This window comes from Cuculus canorus, chromosome 1 (genome assembly GCF_017976375.1).
Source record: "Cuculus canorus isolate bCucCan1 chromosome 1, bCucCan1.pri, whole genome shotgun sequence".
In the NCBI taxonomy this organism is placed as follows: domain Eukaryota; kingdom Metazoa; phylum Chordata; class Aves; order Cuculiformes; family Cuculidae; genus Cuculus; species Cuculus canorus.
This window is the reverse complement of record NC_071401.1, coordinates 193604171-193617632: the sequence shown is the minus strand read 5'-3', so window position 1 is coordinate 193617632 and position 13462 is coordinate 193604171. Positions and strand designations below refer to the sequence as shown.

Below are 13462 nucleotides of genomic sequence, written 5' to 3'. Positions count from 1 at the left end.
ACAGTCTCAGAAGTTTGCAAATACTAGTAAAGCAAAACGGCTACAACTCACTGTCTGCCATTAGTGTCAACTGAAACAAAAGATACATAGATGCTGTTGTTAAATGTGTAGGGGCATTACCTTTCTTTGCTTTAAGACTGTCCATCCAATGGGACTGCTGAATGTGTGGGCATTTTGAGGTGTCCACCTCTTGTGTCTTAAAGAGATTTGGCATGTCCTCTCACTGCTGCCCCTTAGCACAGAGAAACAATTTGTGAATTTGTTTTGTGCCATAGCTTCATGAAGCATCCTGGGGTAAAGACTGAGCTGATGTAAAGTCTGTAGAATCATGACAGTTTGTACCAGCAGGGGGAACGTCCATCCTTCCTGCCCTTTCCCCAGCTCCTTCAAACATGAAAGGCTGATCCAGATCCCAATGAAGTCTGTGAGAGCTTTCTCTCTGTGCTGGATCTGGCTCTAGGCGAGTACATGGCCTCTTAGCTACAGCAATTAAGACATCGAGCTAATGTTAGTAAACCCTTCCTGCCTGCCTAGAACTGTCTGAGCTAACCTTCATCTTGGGCAAAAGCCTGAGGAAATCAGCTGGCTTTATGTTGCATCTGAAAGGTCAGTCCCTATGGACTAAGAGGTATGGGGGAATCCTGGAATTTGCTGCCAGCTTCTTGGTATTTATTTATGGAAGATGTTAATTCAGATTTTTTAGCTAGTCTTAATTAGGAGGAACTGAGATCATAAGACTGAGGGCTTTAGAAAATCACATTTATAGGTGCTTTAAAATGGGTTTATAAATCTACTGTCCTTGCTTTTAAGGTTCCTTTTTAGATGGCATTTTAATTCAGCATTATTTGTGGACACTCGGGACAGTGCACATATTTTACTTCTTTTCTAATACCGCGTGTAAGGACTTTTCTAAGTAAACATCCTCCTAAAGCAAAGAAAATACCTCAACAAACTCCTGGCAGAATCTGACATCAGTAACTTCTTAATGTCACTTTTATTTTTGTGAGATATTTTAGTATCTAAATAATTCCTCGTTTGGGGGAAGTCATGATACACTTTTTTTTTGCAGCATATTTAAAATCAGTGTAGAAAAGGAAAATCTCCTTTAAGAATTTATATTTGATGGTGTGAAATAATGAATTGTTGAAATATCAGCAAATTAATTTAGCTTAATTTGGATTCATGCTATTGGAAAGAAAATGGACTGGTGGGTGTCTCAAACATTCTAAACCTTCTTATACTGAAAAATAATATACTTTTATGTTATTGACTCAGATTCCCTCTGTGATTTAATCCTTTTCTTTACATGGTTAATGGGTAGAAATAGTGGGAAAGTCACAACCACAAGCAATAACATGGCAATTATCTCGGAGTTACTGGTGGGACATTTAAGTAATTTTAAGTCAACATATATAAACATTATATTGCTGCCTTGAAAATCTGGACATTGTTTGCAGCTGGAAGATTTGGTCACTTAATAGATTTTGATTTTCAAATTGCTTTTGAAAATTAACCACTGGTTTGAATATGGTCCAGATGGGCAATGCCTGAAAATTGTTATGATTTGGCACATATTTGGTAGCATAGAGAAGTGACTTGATGGCCTCATTAAAAGTATCTCAAACATATATACTGATTAAAAAAACCCTCATCTCTGTCTCAGTAGGGCCTTGGCTGAGGGGAACTGAGCCGCACTGTCACCCCTAAGGGGTCTTTCTGGCATGATAATAGGAGGAAGTTCACGATGCTGTTGCACGCAGAGGTGAATATAGAACACGTTCTGATCCAGTGTGCCTGCCTACCAGGAGATGCAATATGTCATGTCCAGCGCTTGTTTCCGCTGTGTTCAGTGGGATCTCTTGTGTGAGTATATCTCCCCTCACCTGAATGAGAACCATACAACTTAGATCATGAGGTTTAGGAGTCTGAAAGTGGTATTTGTTTCTTCACCAACGGGTCATCAAAATGATTGCCTACCTGGTTAAAAAGTGGTACAGAGGGACAGGCACTAGGAGTTGGAGGGAGCTGAACACGAGGGCTACCCATCCCAGGCTCCCTTTGTTGTCACTGCAAGAGAAATAGACCTTTCAAAAGTACAGTGCTTCTCATCCTAAAGGTGATGGATAAAGTTGGTTACACCAGTTGTGCCCAGTTATGCTGCTTTGTTTCCTAAAGAAGCCTAGGGTGCCTACGTAACATTAACATACGCAGGCTTATGTTTTAGTTACTTCAAGGTAGGTAAGACGTATCCTATCCTCAACACCTCCCCATCAGTCTGACAGTTACTTGTTGAAGTACTAGGTGAGTACTTTTATCACAACCTCTGAATGACTGTGAACAGGGTCTCTTCTCTGGAGACCCATGAGTCAGTTCCCACAACACACTGTTATTTTTTTAAAGGAGAAAATGTACCATTTTCAATAACAAGCTTGGCAAAGACACTGACCAAAAATTATGTCCCTGGCACATAATGTCCCTGTTTTTTAGTACGCTTTGGAACTATTGCCTACATGAATTAAATGACTTCTTTTCTGTTTAGACAGCTGGATATCTGTGTAGCACTAGATGGCAATATTCCCTCAGCTCCAGCAGTGGTCAGGGGAGCGATACATGGCAAAGGGACATATTCTGACCTTGTCACCCATGTAGCTTGTAACAGCCAAGTTCTCTGTGACTGAGCTTAAGCTGGGCTGCGGAGTTTTTTTGCTCTCTCTGCATTCACCCACCTACCTTTACAGCTTCACAGTTCTCTGTCAAAACATTTGTTGGACAGTATGCTTACTGTGTGTGGGTTTCTGTTTCATTAAGAGACTCTTGTGGTCTCAGGCTGTTACATGATGTTGATGCTCAAATCCACGGGCAAGAAGTATCTACATCTGGAGTACTGCACTGCCTTCCTCCTGTCTTTTGTGTATTAATGTGGTGGGAGATTCAGTCAAGTCATTGCTCAGATAGAGTGTTGCCTCATGTCACTTTTAAGTGGCTTATTTTTTTCACTCATGTTTGCTCTCAGATAAAATAAACATAATCTAAACTCAGCAACATAAAAAAGTGATACTGCGTCTGTACCCAAATGAATTTGGTGTGATATTTCTAGAGGTTTTCTGTAATGAGAGAGCTTACAGGCAGCAAGGAACAGGGCCAGCAATGAACGTTGTATCTGTCTTCTCTCTGTGAGTAAGATTTTTTGTTGCTTTTGGGTCATTTTATTCAGGTCCAGATCTTTTGAAATTGCTCCTTAGAATATCAGGCTTGTCATTGATCTTTGTGAGACCAGGATTATTAGGTTTATTTTCCAGTAGTCTAGATGAAATATTAGTGCTACCCAAATGCAGAAGGATTCCAAGGATGGTTTTACACAGTGTATCTCCCAAGCAAGATATTGAGGTAGAAACTGAAAAGTTGTTTTCTTCTGCTCCCTTACAGTCTTAGGTCCACCCAAACCTCCTCTTCAAGCTGATGCCTGCCACTTCCCATTCACCACACCCCACAAACTTTTTCCCAGCTTATAAACCTATGTCTGTGCTGCCACAGCTGTTCTGCCACATGCTCCTTAAAAAAAAAAATCCCAAAACCACATCAGCTGATACCCTCATCCTCTTACTGCACATATTCTTGCCCTCAGATCAGGACCCCAGCTTCACATGCCCCATCTTTTCTCACTTCTACTCCTCAGCTTTCACAACAGAGATACAACTTTTTCTCCACCATTTTCCTTCACTGTCTCATACTTCACAGCCCTAACTTCAATCCTCTGCCATGCAAGTCTCTGTTCTCATACCCTCGTGTAGCTGAGTAAATTGTAGTACTACTGTTTGGGTATTGCTAAGCATGAGAATGGAGCAGAGGCAAAAATGATACACCAGATCCTCAGGTGGTGTTAGATTGCTGCATACTGTCTGCTCTAGTACTATTAAGACTGAGACTGTGTGAATGCTGCAGGTACTGTAGCCATTTGATGGGGACAGAAGGTCACAGGAACATCAGTAGCACAGAACCCTGAGCAGTCATCTTAGTTATTTAAATTTCTGCAGAAAATAGTTTTGTTGTCTTTCAGACACTTCAGTCCAACAGCCAGATTGCAGCTTATACTGTGAAACAAGTGGAGAAGAAAGTGAGAAGTCCCTCCTTACTCCCTTACACATATCTTCTACATGCCAGGTGCAGTCACAAAGGGCAGAAGCCCCATTTTCCCCAGGGGAAGCCTATGCCGAGAGGCATATGTGACTTATTTTTCCTCATTGGCTTTCCAATGCCAATGTCCGGAGGAGAACATCCTCTCCCAGTTATTGTTGGGCTACAATCTGCCAAGGAGAAATGAGTCAATTCAGCATCCTTTGGGGCTTGAGGCAAAACTCATTGAAACTCTGGAGCCATGAGACAGAAAAGGATGAGAATCGGGGAGAAGTAGAATCAAGTACAAAGCAAGCAAATGTGGTAGAGATTTTCTGTTGGTTTTTTTTGTACATCTGATTTTAAAATTAAAGGAGGAAAATACAAAGTTGTGTTTCCCCAGTTCTTCTGGGGAAACACAACCAGTGAGAGGTGGTGAACAAAGATGGCTATAACACACTGTGGCACACCAGGGATCTGGCACAGGTCAGTTTGCATCACAGCGTTGGTAGCTGAAGCAAAACTGGAGTGTACCCAGGGCTACACGCCCTTCTCTCATCACAAGCACCTCCTTTGCTCCCTGGAGAGCTAGAGAGACCAATTGAAGATCATAAAGTTCTTGAAACCATAAACAAACAAATTTCCACACTGTTAGGGAGCAATGAATTATTCTCCTCCTGGTCAAAGGAGGGAGGAACTTAGATGTGAAAAACTATCCACCTCCAAGTGAAATGCCACCACTTGACCCCTTGCCTTGTGCCCAGCTGTGGTCTTTTCTGTTAGTTCCATACTCTTTTTTTTTTTTCAATGCCAGCTGTCCTAAAATGCAAAGTTGCTTTTGAAAAACACAATCAAATCCCTTTGCTGTTAAAATAAATAACATATAGTATGTTTCATGATGTAAAGGCCTGTTTAAGCAATTCTTGGTGATACCTTAAAATACTTGATTAAGTGAAGTGCATCATAGTATGTACATAGAAACCTCAGAGTTTCAGTACCCATATTTGCCCGGAGCATTCTTTCTTGTTGTATTTGCATCATTTGATACTTCACATCCTTGTTTATATATTTACCAATCAGCTCAGGTGGCCAAGCAATTACGCTAACAGACAAACTTTTAATGCGCAGTAAATACTGTATCATGAGGTAGAAAGTATTGCCACATGCATTCAGACCTTGATCAAAATATCCAGTGAACTCAGAAAGACTTTATTGGCCTCAACACATTTTTTGCTAAATCTTTGCTTGCCCCAAAATTTTCTTTGGGAGACAAATCACATGATTAAAATTCAAGCGACATATGTGACCGGTGTGGGCAAGCCACATCATTTCTCATTGGGACTGAATGTTGTACACCACTGCATGTTTTTGATCTTGAACCCCAAAACACAAAGTAGTTGCCTGATGACATCTACTTTTGTTCAGATAAATGAATACTGACGCTTGTGTTTCACTGACTTCCATGTTGTGTTAACTCTGAAGAAAATGCAATATTTTTAAGCAGCACAAGAACTTCTTAAGGAGAAAAACATTTGGCATCAATGTGCTTTTTACAGCCATGGAGTCTTACAGTCATCATGATTGAGCGTGGGAGTGGGACCAAGAACTTTGGCTTTTCTAGACTTCCTGAGTGGCCTTGGAGAAGTCATTTCACCTCTTTGTAGGAGGATTCAAGTACATCTAGAGCTTTCTTGAACTCATGCGCTTGTAATCATCCATTTGCCTCAGACTACATTTGTCAAGATGGAGTGAAGGATATGGGAAGAATCAGAACAATCTCCGCTATCTTAACACCTTACATAGTCCCAGTCCTAAAATAAGTACTCAAATTCTTTGTGGCAAAAGGCAGACTCCTGGGATCCTTTCTTCTCTAGCAAATGCTTTAGTCCCTTGGGTGTATAACTGCTGGAGCAATGGAAGAACTTTTCAGCACTGACAGCAAGAGTGTTTTCAAACTTTTGTGTGTACTAACCCAGATTTAAGGTTATTCTTTATTTAAATATGGATCCCACAAAAAAGCTTTCGGTGTGATAGAATGTCTTCTTATTAATAGACACCTCAAGTCAATTATCAAGGAGATGTGTAGCAGGTTTATGTGTCTATGAGTTAATGCCAGAAAATAGAAGGCCTGGTTATGTGTCTGGGATTTTTTTTTTCATAATTGCATGGGTTACTGACCTTGCTAAGCCGGGATCACTTTATATGAGATTAAGGTGGCCTGGGTAGTACTCAAGACTTTTATTTTACTCTTGTCACTCATAAATAGTACAGAGTCAGCTTTTAGCTGAGAAATTGAATTAAATGGTGCACAAGTTTCTGATGTAGGATGCTAAGGTACTGGTTTAATATTTTAGGACAGGTTACCAAGGCAGCGGATGAGGCAGCGGATGGAGGAGCTTTACTGTTTAAAGAAAAAGGAGATGAATATAAAACCTGACAGTCTAGGTAATTTAATTAAAGAAACAACATAATAAATACTCTTCAACTGAGGTTGGATCAGATGTGTGAAAATTCTCCTTAGGCTTCTCAATTTTTGGTGAGTGATTACCAAAGTAAGAGCAAAATGTCTCCTTTCCTGCCAGTTGGCTAAGCAGAAGAAAGTCACTGCTCTGGCAGAATTAGCCATTAGTGAAAAAATTATGTCTTGAACCTCTGATGTGTTTGAGAAGTGAGAGAACATTTCTTTCCTGTTGACATACTAGAAGACAATTGAGAATTAAATGCATAGAAAAAAGATTAATGTCCTTAACCTGCACATTTTGTTATGCAAGTAGACTACTTCTCTGAAGCTGGCCTCTGCAAAAACCTCTCACTTCCTGAGGACAGGCAGCTGAAAGTTTGGACATTAAGTTCTGCTCTGTCCCACCCGACACCCCTCACTTCCCGTGCTCTTTCTCTCTGCAATCCCAACCTAAGATCAGTGCAGTTTGTTGCACTTTGATCTATTGATCTTTCTCCTGGATCAAGATTCTGTAATTTCTTAAAAGATGTGGCATCTACCTCACATTCTCCACCTTACCTGATAATCCAGAAGACACTTTTTCAGAAGTGCATTTATTCTGCACTGCTCTAAAATGTCCAGCTATCAAATCATTTTGAAAACCAAGGAATGTTTGTTTCTTAACCTTTCCATTTGCTCCAATTAATTTTTCTTCCTTCTGTTTTGCCTGCAAACTCCCTGATTGCATTTTTGCTTGTGCTGCCTTGACCTCTTTTCATCTAACTGCTTTATATTCCCAGGATTCTCATTCCTGACCTTCCTGGAGCAGCAAAGCTTCTGTTGCCAGCCTTGTCAGGGAACTTCTGCCTTGCTGACCTTTTCCTAACTCATCTGTTCCTAATCAGCTCTGTATTTGATGATGTGGACATACTTATTTCTCCTTGATTCCATACTTCTTTATTTTCAGCCTGTTCGGGCCTCTCTTTTAACTCTGTCTGCTTTTTCATCATATTCTTCACAACCTGGCAGGAGGAATCAGACAGCTGGAGAAATCCACTCAGCAGAGGAATATAAGAAAAGAGGGATCCAAGAGAGGTACCGAAAGACACTGACAGTGGCTGAAGGAAGAAGGAAACAGAGTCTCTTCTACTTATACTTGCTCCACCTGTGTGAGCTGCCCTCCACACTCTCCTCCCTCACTGTGTGCCTGACTTGAGTCTCCTCTCGTTTCCCTGGTCACCTCTACGGTCTCTTCTCACAACATACTTGAACCATGAGGCTTATCAGGGACTACCTGAAAGAACTGGAGACGCGTTTTAGGGAGAAACAAAGTTAACTGCTCCATGGATACTCACATAGCACACAAAACACTTAGCTATTGCACCTCTGGGTGAAGCTGGGGAAAGGCAGGCATTCCCAGTGCCTGTATATTCCAGATTCCTTTGCTATCAATGTTTTTCATATCCCGATGTGCAGAGAATAGTCTGATTTATGTATATGGACACTGAACTCTTGCTGAAAGTACTTCTGCGTAGGTTATCATATGGAGGAAGGACAAAACAAAGAAGTTGAAATATGTATTTATAGGAAAAAAACCTCAGCCCTCCAAAAGCCCAGTGTGAGAAATAAAAGAAAGAAAATGAAGGACAAAATATGTTCCCTTCTGAGTTTTGGCAAAGGCTTGGCTCTTCAGAGATTGAAAACAGTCCCATCACTCCAGCTAGATATTAAACAAATTTAAACATGTATCTTAAAACTTAGCCCAGATGTTTCAATATTTCTTTCCAGATTAAAAGAAACAGCAGTCTAATGGGATAGATTACACATTGCAACTAAAATAAGGGAATAGAGCTAGCAGCAGTTTTTTAGTGTTCCGATAATTAGTAAAAAATCACAAACTTATTGAACAAGCCTAGTTCACGCCTGTACAGACAGACTTCATCTTTGTGAGATGTCCGGTCAGATTCAAAGCTTCTTTGTGGACCCTGAAGATGCTTATGAAAGGATGGGCAATGATCTGATAGGTAAAGGGACAGGCTAGACTTCTTGCTACTATAAATATATTTACATTTATATCTTATCAGCATAACTAGATCTTTTGAGTGAGGTTTTCCACACATATTTTTTACTAGGATAAAGTCTAGGCACACATTTCCTTGGGCAATGGAAAGTTAGCTTTCTCAGTACTACAGGTTGATGCAGTGTGTGCTCCCCAATGATACGATCTGACCAAATTCACTTTAAGCCTAGGCTGCATCTGGACTTGGCAGGGCCCTAAAGGCACTCTAAAACAGATACAGACAAACCATCAAGTGAATGTTTCTTATAAACATTCCCCCAAACCAGTATCAATATGTAATTATGGCTCAGTTCCAATCAGTAAGTTTTACTGATGCGTCTTCTCCAGTTTCATTATATCAGCAGAAACCTCTGGAGCACATATGTACGGTAGTCTAAGATGCTCATGCAGCAAGCGTAGGCAATGCCTGCACCAGTTTTTAACTAGCTGTTCATGTTCACCATGTTCAATTAACATGCTCATACTGCACAAAACAGAGGAGAACAGGACAGAGCTTTCTAAACTACTATCAGCTTTCACTGGGACAGCCACATTGTGTCATGCAGAACCATCTAGAGATGCTAGCTTAGCTCACAAATCAATGTGGTTTCTCCAGAGCTGTGTTTAACCCGAATCACTAAATCCTATCTCTTAGCAGAGCTGTTAAGTTCATCTGGAGGTGTTCAAGAATCAACTAGACAAATCCCTGAGCAACCTGATCTAATCAAGCCTGCTTTGAGCAGGTGACCTCCAGAAGTCCCTTCCAACCTAAATTATTCTACAAGTTGATGCTGATGCACCTATATTGCATCCAGTTCCAGTATTAGTGTCACCCTGTACTATACTCCACAAAATAATGCTGAGACTGCCCTTAGATTAAAAAAAAAAAAAGTTGCATGAGTGTATTGTGGGCTGGCCGGCCAAATGCCTCATCTAAGGGAGCCAGTGCACTTTGCATATGGTCCATGCTGTGCCTGAGACGGCTACAGCAAAGCTAACTTCATCATGTACGTATGCTGCAATCTTACATCCAGGTATGCAGTGTATGTGGTCTAAGTAATTCTCTGATACCCAGGGAAATGAGAAAACTTCAGATTATTGGTTTAAGTAAGAAACAATGACTATTCGATCCTGGTGTGTGAGGAGAGCACCTCGTTAGCCAGAGCGATGAAAGCGACACAGTATCTCCAGGATTAGAACTTACTAGATTCTTTTACTAATGCTTCAGTAAATAAGCTGATTGCAGTGAACGAACTATTAGTGGTTGTTTTCTCAAGTGTGGCTCAGGTCTGTGGATGGAGTGTCAGCAAGGAGCAGTTCTCTGACAAGCAAACAAGCTGACGGTGTTTAGAAACTCCCTTAGAGACAAGGGTCCTTTGTTTCATTTCTCACTCCACAACATGACAAAGAGGAAGAATTTAGGTAGAGCTGATGCAAACTAAGGAAAACATACCATGATCTTCTTTCAGTTTGCATCTTGTGAACATGAAGGACAAGGTCATAAAGATGATGAAGAGCGTGCTCCTTCTCATTTTGCTGAGAGTAGTATCTGGTAAGAACATGATTTCATTGCACTGCTAAAATTAGAACACTGTTGGCTGTTATACTTTCTCTTGGGAGCTTTACAATAGATATTTAGGGATCAGACATGGATGGAAAAAATCAAGCAACAATTATTTTCCTATTGAAATAGATTGAGCTCTGTGGTTACAGCACTATAATGAAAAGAATATGACCCCTTGTTGAGACACTTTGCTGGATGAGGCACTTTGTGTGCAATAGCTGCTGCTCAGTGTCACAATGTTGGAGTGGAAAAGGAGGTCAGCTCTCTAAGAAACAATATCTAGTATTAATACTCCAGTATTCTCCTTTCAAATATTGATAATATTTTACTTTGATGAAATAGAAAAAGCAACCAAACAGGACCAAACACGAAAATACTTATGGAGAATATTAGTAGGATAATATCACTATCTTTGTCTAGTGTAAAAACATGGGAAATTTGCCAATATAAATATGTGCATGTTAACAACTTAAAGTAGATCTTAAAACTGCAGACTGCATGGCTCATGGAGCCCTTGGTGTTGCTTGTAATAAGAGCGGCTTTCATAGAGTTACTGTGGTTAAGGAACTGAAAGAGTTCTGCCAACCCTCATGAACCTGTCAGCATTTGGTGGATTTCCTGATGTCCCCAAAACTGTGATCGGGGCACTGCATGTGAATCTCACCTTTCCTTGAAAAATAGTGTTTTTCAGACCTACATGGTTAAGGAGAGAGAAAAGCCTGAAGATGCAAATCAAGCACACTGCAAAGACTAACAAATCACAGTTAATAAGTCTTAAACATACATATACTTCTCAAAGCCAGTCTCATGATTGCTTTGTCTTGGACTCAGTGTTTGTCAGTGTTTGGGGTTGGTAATTCTGATAAATAATGTATTAAATTGCTTCAGGCATGTTGTGTTCTCCAAAGTAAGGAGGTAAGCAAGGACTTGTGAATACGGAAGGAGGGCTTTACTAAAATCAAGCGGCAGCCATTTAGATGCAGTGCTAAAAATAGGGAGCAAGAAGCAAGAACTTATGACTTAGAAAGATAAATTCTGAATGAGCAGCTAAGGAAATCTTTAGAGATAATACAAAAATAGCAACATTTCTACATTTCAAAATATTATAATTTATTTAATTAATTTTATGAATGGCTTCCATTAATGAACTGCAGCTTGCTGAGAGAACAGAATTCATCAGGTACTGTCCACATAAGATTATATTCTAAGTTCAGCTCCACTTATGGAAATGTATCCCCATTTGCATGGGTGATTTTTGTTGATGATGTTTTCTGGAATCTATAGGAACACCGATAAAAACTCAGGCTTTCACTGAGTCCTGCTTCCACTGACAGAAATCAGTGGCAGTTCAGCTGAACCCACTCCTACCAGGGTGTCAGCATGAACTGTTCAGTCTAACTCTTATGGGAAATTCTCACCTCACAGTCTGCCACATCCCAACCTCTAGCTCACCCACCTGCAGGTCACCTCCAAGGACTTTTTTTCCCATGAATGCTAGAGTAATCCTGGTCAGATCAGTGATCCTTGGACCTGATGTACCTGGAGTGTGGGAGCATTGGAACCTCCATGCAGTTGTGGAGAAGTTCTGGGAAAGTGCCTTGGCTCTTGCCAGTGAGGCCCTGTGCTCTGAAGAGGTCTGCCCAGAGGCAAAGTCTCCCACCACAGCCTAGTATGGCTATTTACATGACAAACATCCCCATGCTCTTTCCTTCTCCTTCCCACAGTGCAGTGAGAAGAAGAGGAAGAACTGGAGGTGTCTGATGGAGGCATGCTGCTCTAACAAGTGCTCCAGGAAACACTACAAGGACAAGTGCTTCCTGGGATGGGATGTGGGAAGAAGGGGGACCAAGGGACTCCATGCCTTGTCTTGTGGACTCATCCACTGCTATTAATTTTGCTTCTCATGTAGCAAAGGCATGGGATCCTAAACCTTCTCTGATCCTGTGGGGAACAATTATTTGGGAGGCCAGTAATAGGAACAATGTTTATCACACAAAGGCCAAATGCACGCTATCCCTAAAATGCTCCAAAATTTTTCTAGGAATGTAGGGAAACAAGTTTTTTTTATAATTTTGGGAAGAAGTCACTAAGACTTCTTCTAGTGTAATTGGAAAACACTGGAGCTGAACTCTCCCTCTCTAGATTAAAAAGCCAGCTGCCGTTGGACGAATGGCAATTAGAGTGCCTCTCTTGTAGCTGGTGTGGTCCACCCTTCCCCAGCCACATGAGAAGGGGCAAAGGGAGGTGGTTCTGTCTCGTACTGCAGAGGTGTTGCAAAGCAGCAGATTTTCCCTTGGCATTACATTACCAAGCTGCAGGCTGAGCCTGAGCATCCAAGTGGAATCATGCTGCAGCCCTAATGGCCTCAGACTAGTTTCCATAGCAGCTTTTTACCTTGTAGCTGCCCAGCAAAGTAAGGACTTCATGGAGCTTTTGCTACAGTAATTGCTGGTGTGCGAACAGCCTGGCCAGGCCCTTGAGTGAGCAGTATCTGCCGCTGTCTTGGCAAATGGTATGTTGAAAGTTTGGCTGAACACAGCCAGCTTTTTTGGCAAGTGTATCAGACAAGCCAGCAAAGCCCCCCGCAACATAATATTCAGCCTTTCCTGTCTCATGTTGAAGCGCATTGTCAGTTTCGGGATGTCCTGATTTATGTTTTCTAGGTGATCCTCATAGAATAAAACACTACAGGCCTCTGTTAAAATAACAAAAGGCACAAGCTAAAGAGCAGAGCAAGGACAGATTTTGTTTTGAGGAGTCCAGAGGGCTGATTGAGAAACAAGAAGCTCATGCAAATCTGCTGGATGCCGCAGTGCTCTGTGCTGCTTCCAGGCAGTTTTGGACCATGGGTGCTTTTGTAGGTCCACATCTCCTCCAAGGAACAGAGATTGCTCTTCCATGCTCAAATCAGAGGGCCCAACAGCACACCACCTCAAAGTTGTTTCTAACTCACGCTGCTGATGAGCCAGGTGTGCACACATCTGTGAAAGAAATAAGAATAAGAACGAATAGGAAAAGGGAAAATGGAGGAAGTGGACACTGCTGATGGCATAATACATGAAAAAGGTTGCTTCCTTAACATCTGGGTCTGTGTGATTTAAGGTGCTTTGTGATGTGATTAGTGCACAAAGGCAGCAATTATCAGAGGAGGCGAAATGAAATAACGTAAATGTGTGATTTCTTTGCTTCTGTATAAAGGCAGATATGAAAGTAAACAATGTGGTAACAACTTTACATCAGGTACTCTAGATGTATGGTATGGTATGGTATGGTATGGTATGGTATG

At 41.2% G+C, this 13462-nt stretch overlaps 1 protein-coding gene across 16 annotated transcripts in view; it reads left to right on the top strand.

Moving 5' to 3' along the window:
* CDHR3 (cadherin related family member 3) overlaps window positions 1–13462 on the top strand; it is a 63645-nt gene that overhangs the window by 14786 nt on the left and 35397 nt on the right. For 5 of the 16 annotated variants that reach the window (XM_054049697.1, XM_054049687.1, XM_009557306.2 and 2 more), the window contains 2 exons: window positions 1664–1863; window positions 10082–10164. The exons of 9 other annotated variants lie outside the window; for them this stretch is intronic. In XM_054049697.1, coding sequence (XP_053905672.1) covers window positions 1745–1863; window positions 10082–10164 — 202 coding nt within the window. In that variant the 5' untranslated portion in view covers window positions 1664–1744. Of the gene's footprint in view, window positions 1–1663; window positions 1864–10081; window positions 10165–13462 lie in introns of those variants that run through there. 2 more of the 16 variants (XM_054049792.1, XM_054049730.1) reach the window with 2 other exon arrangements.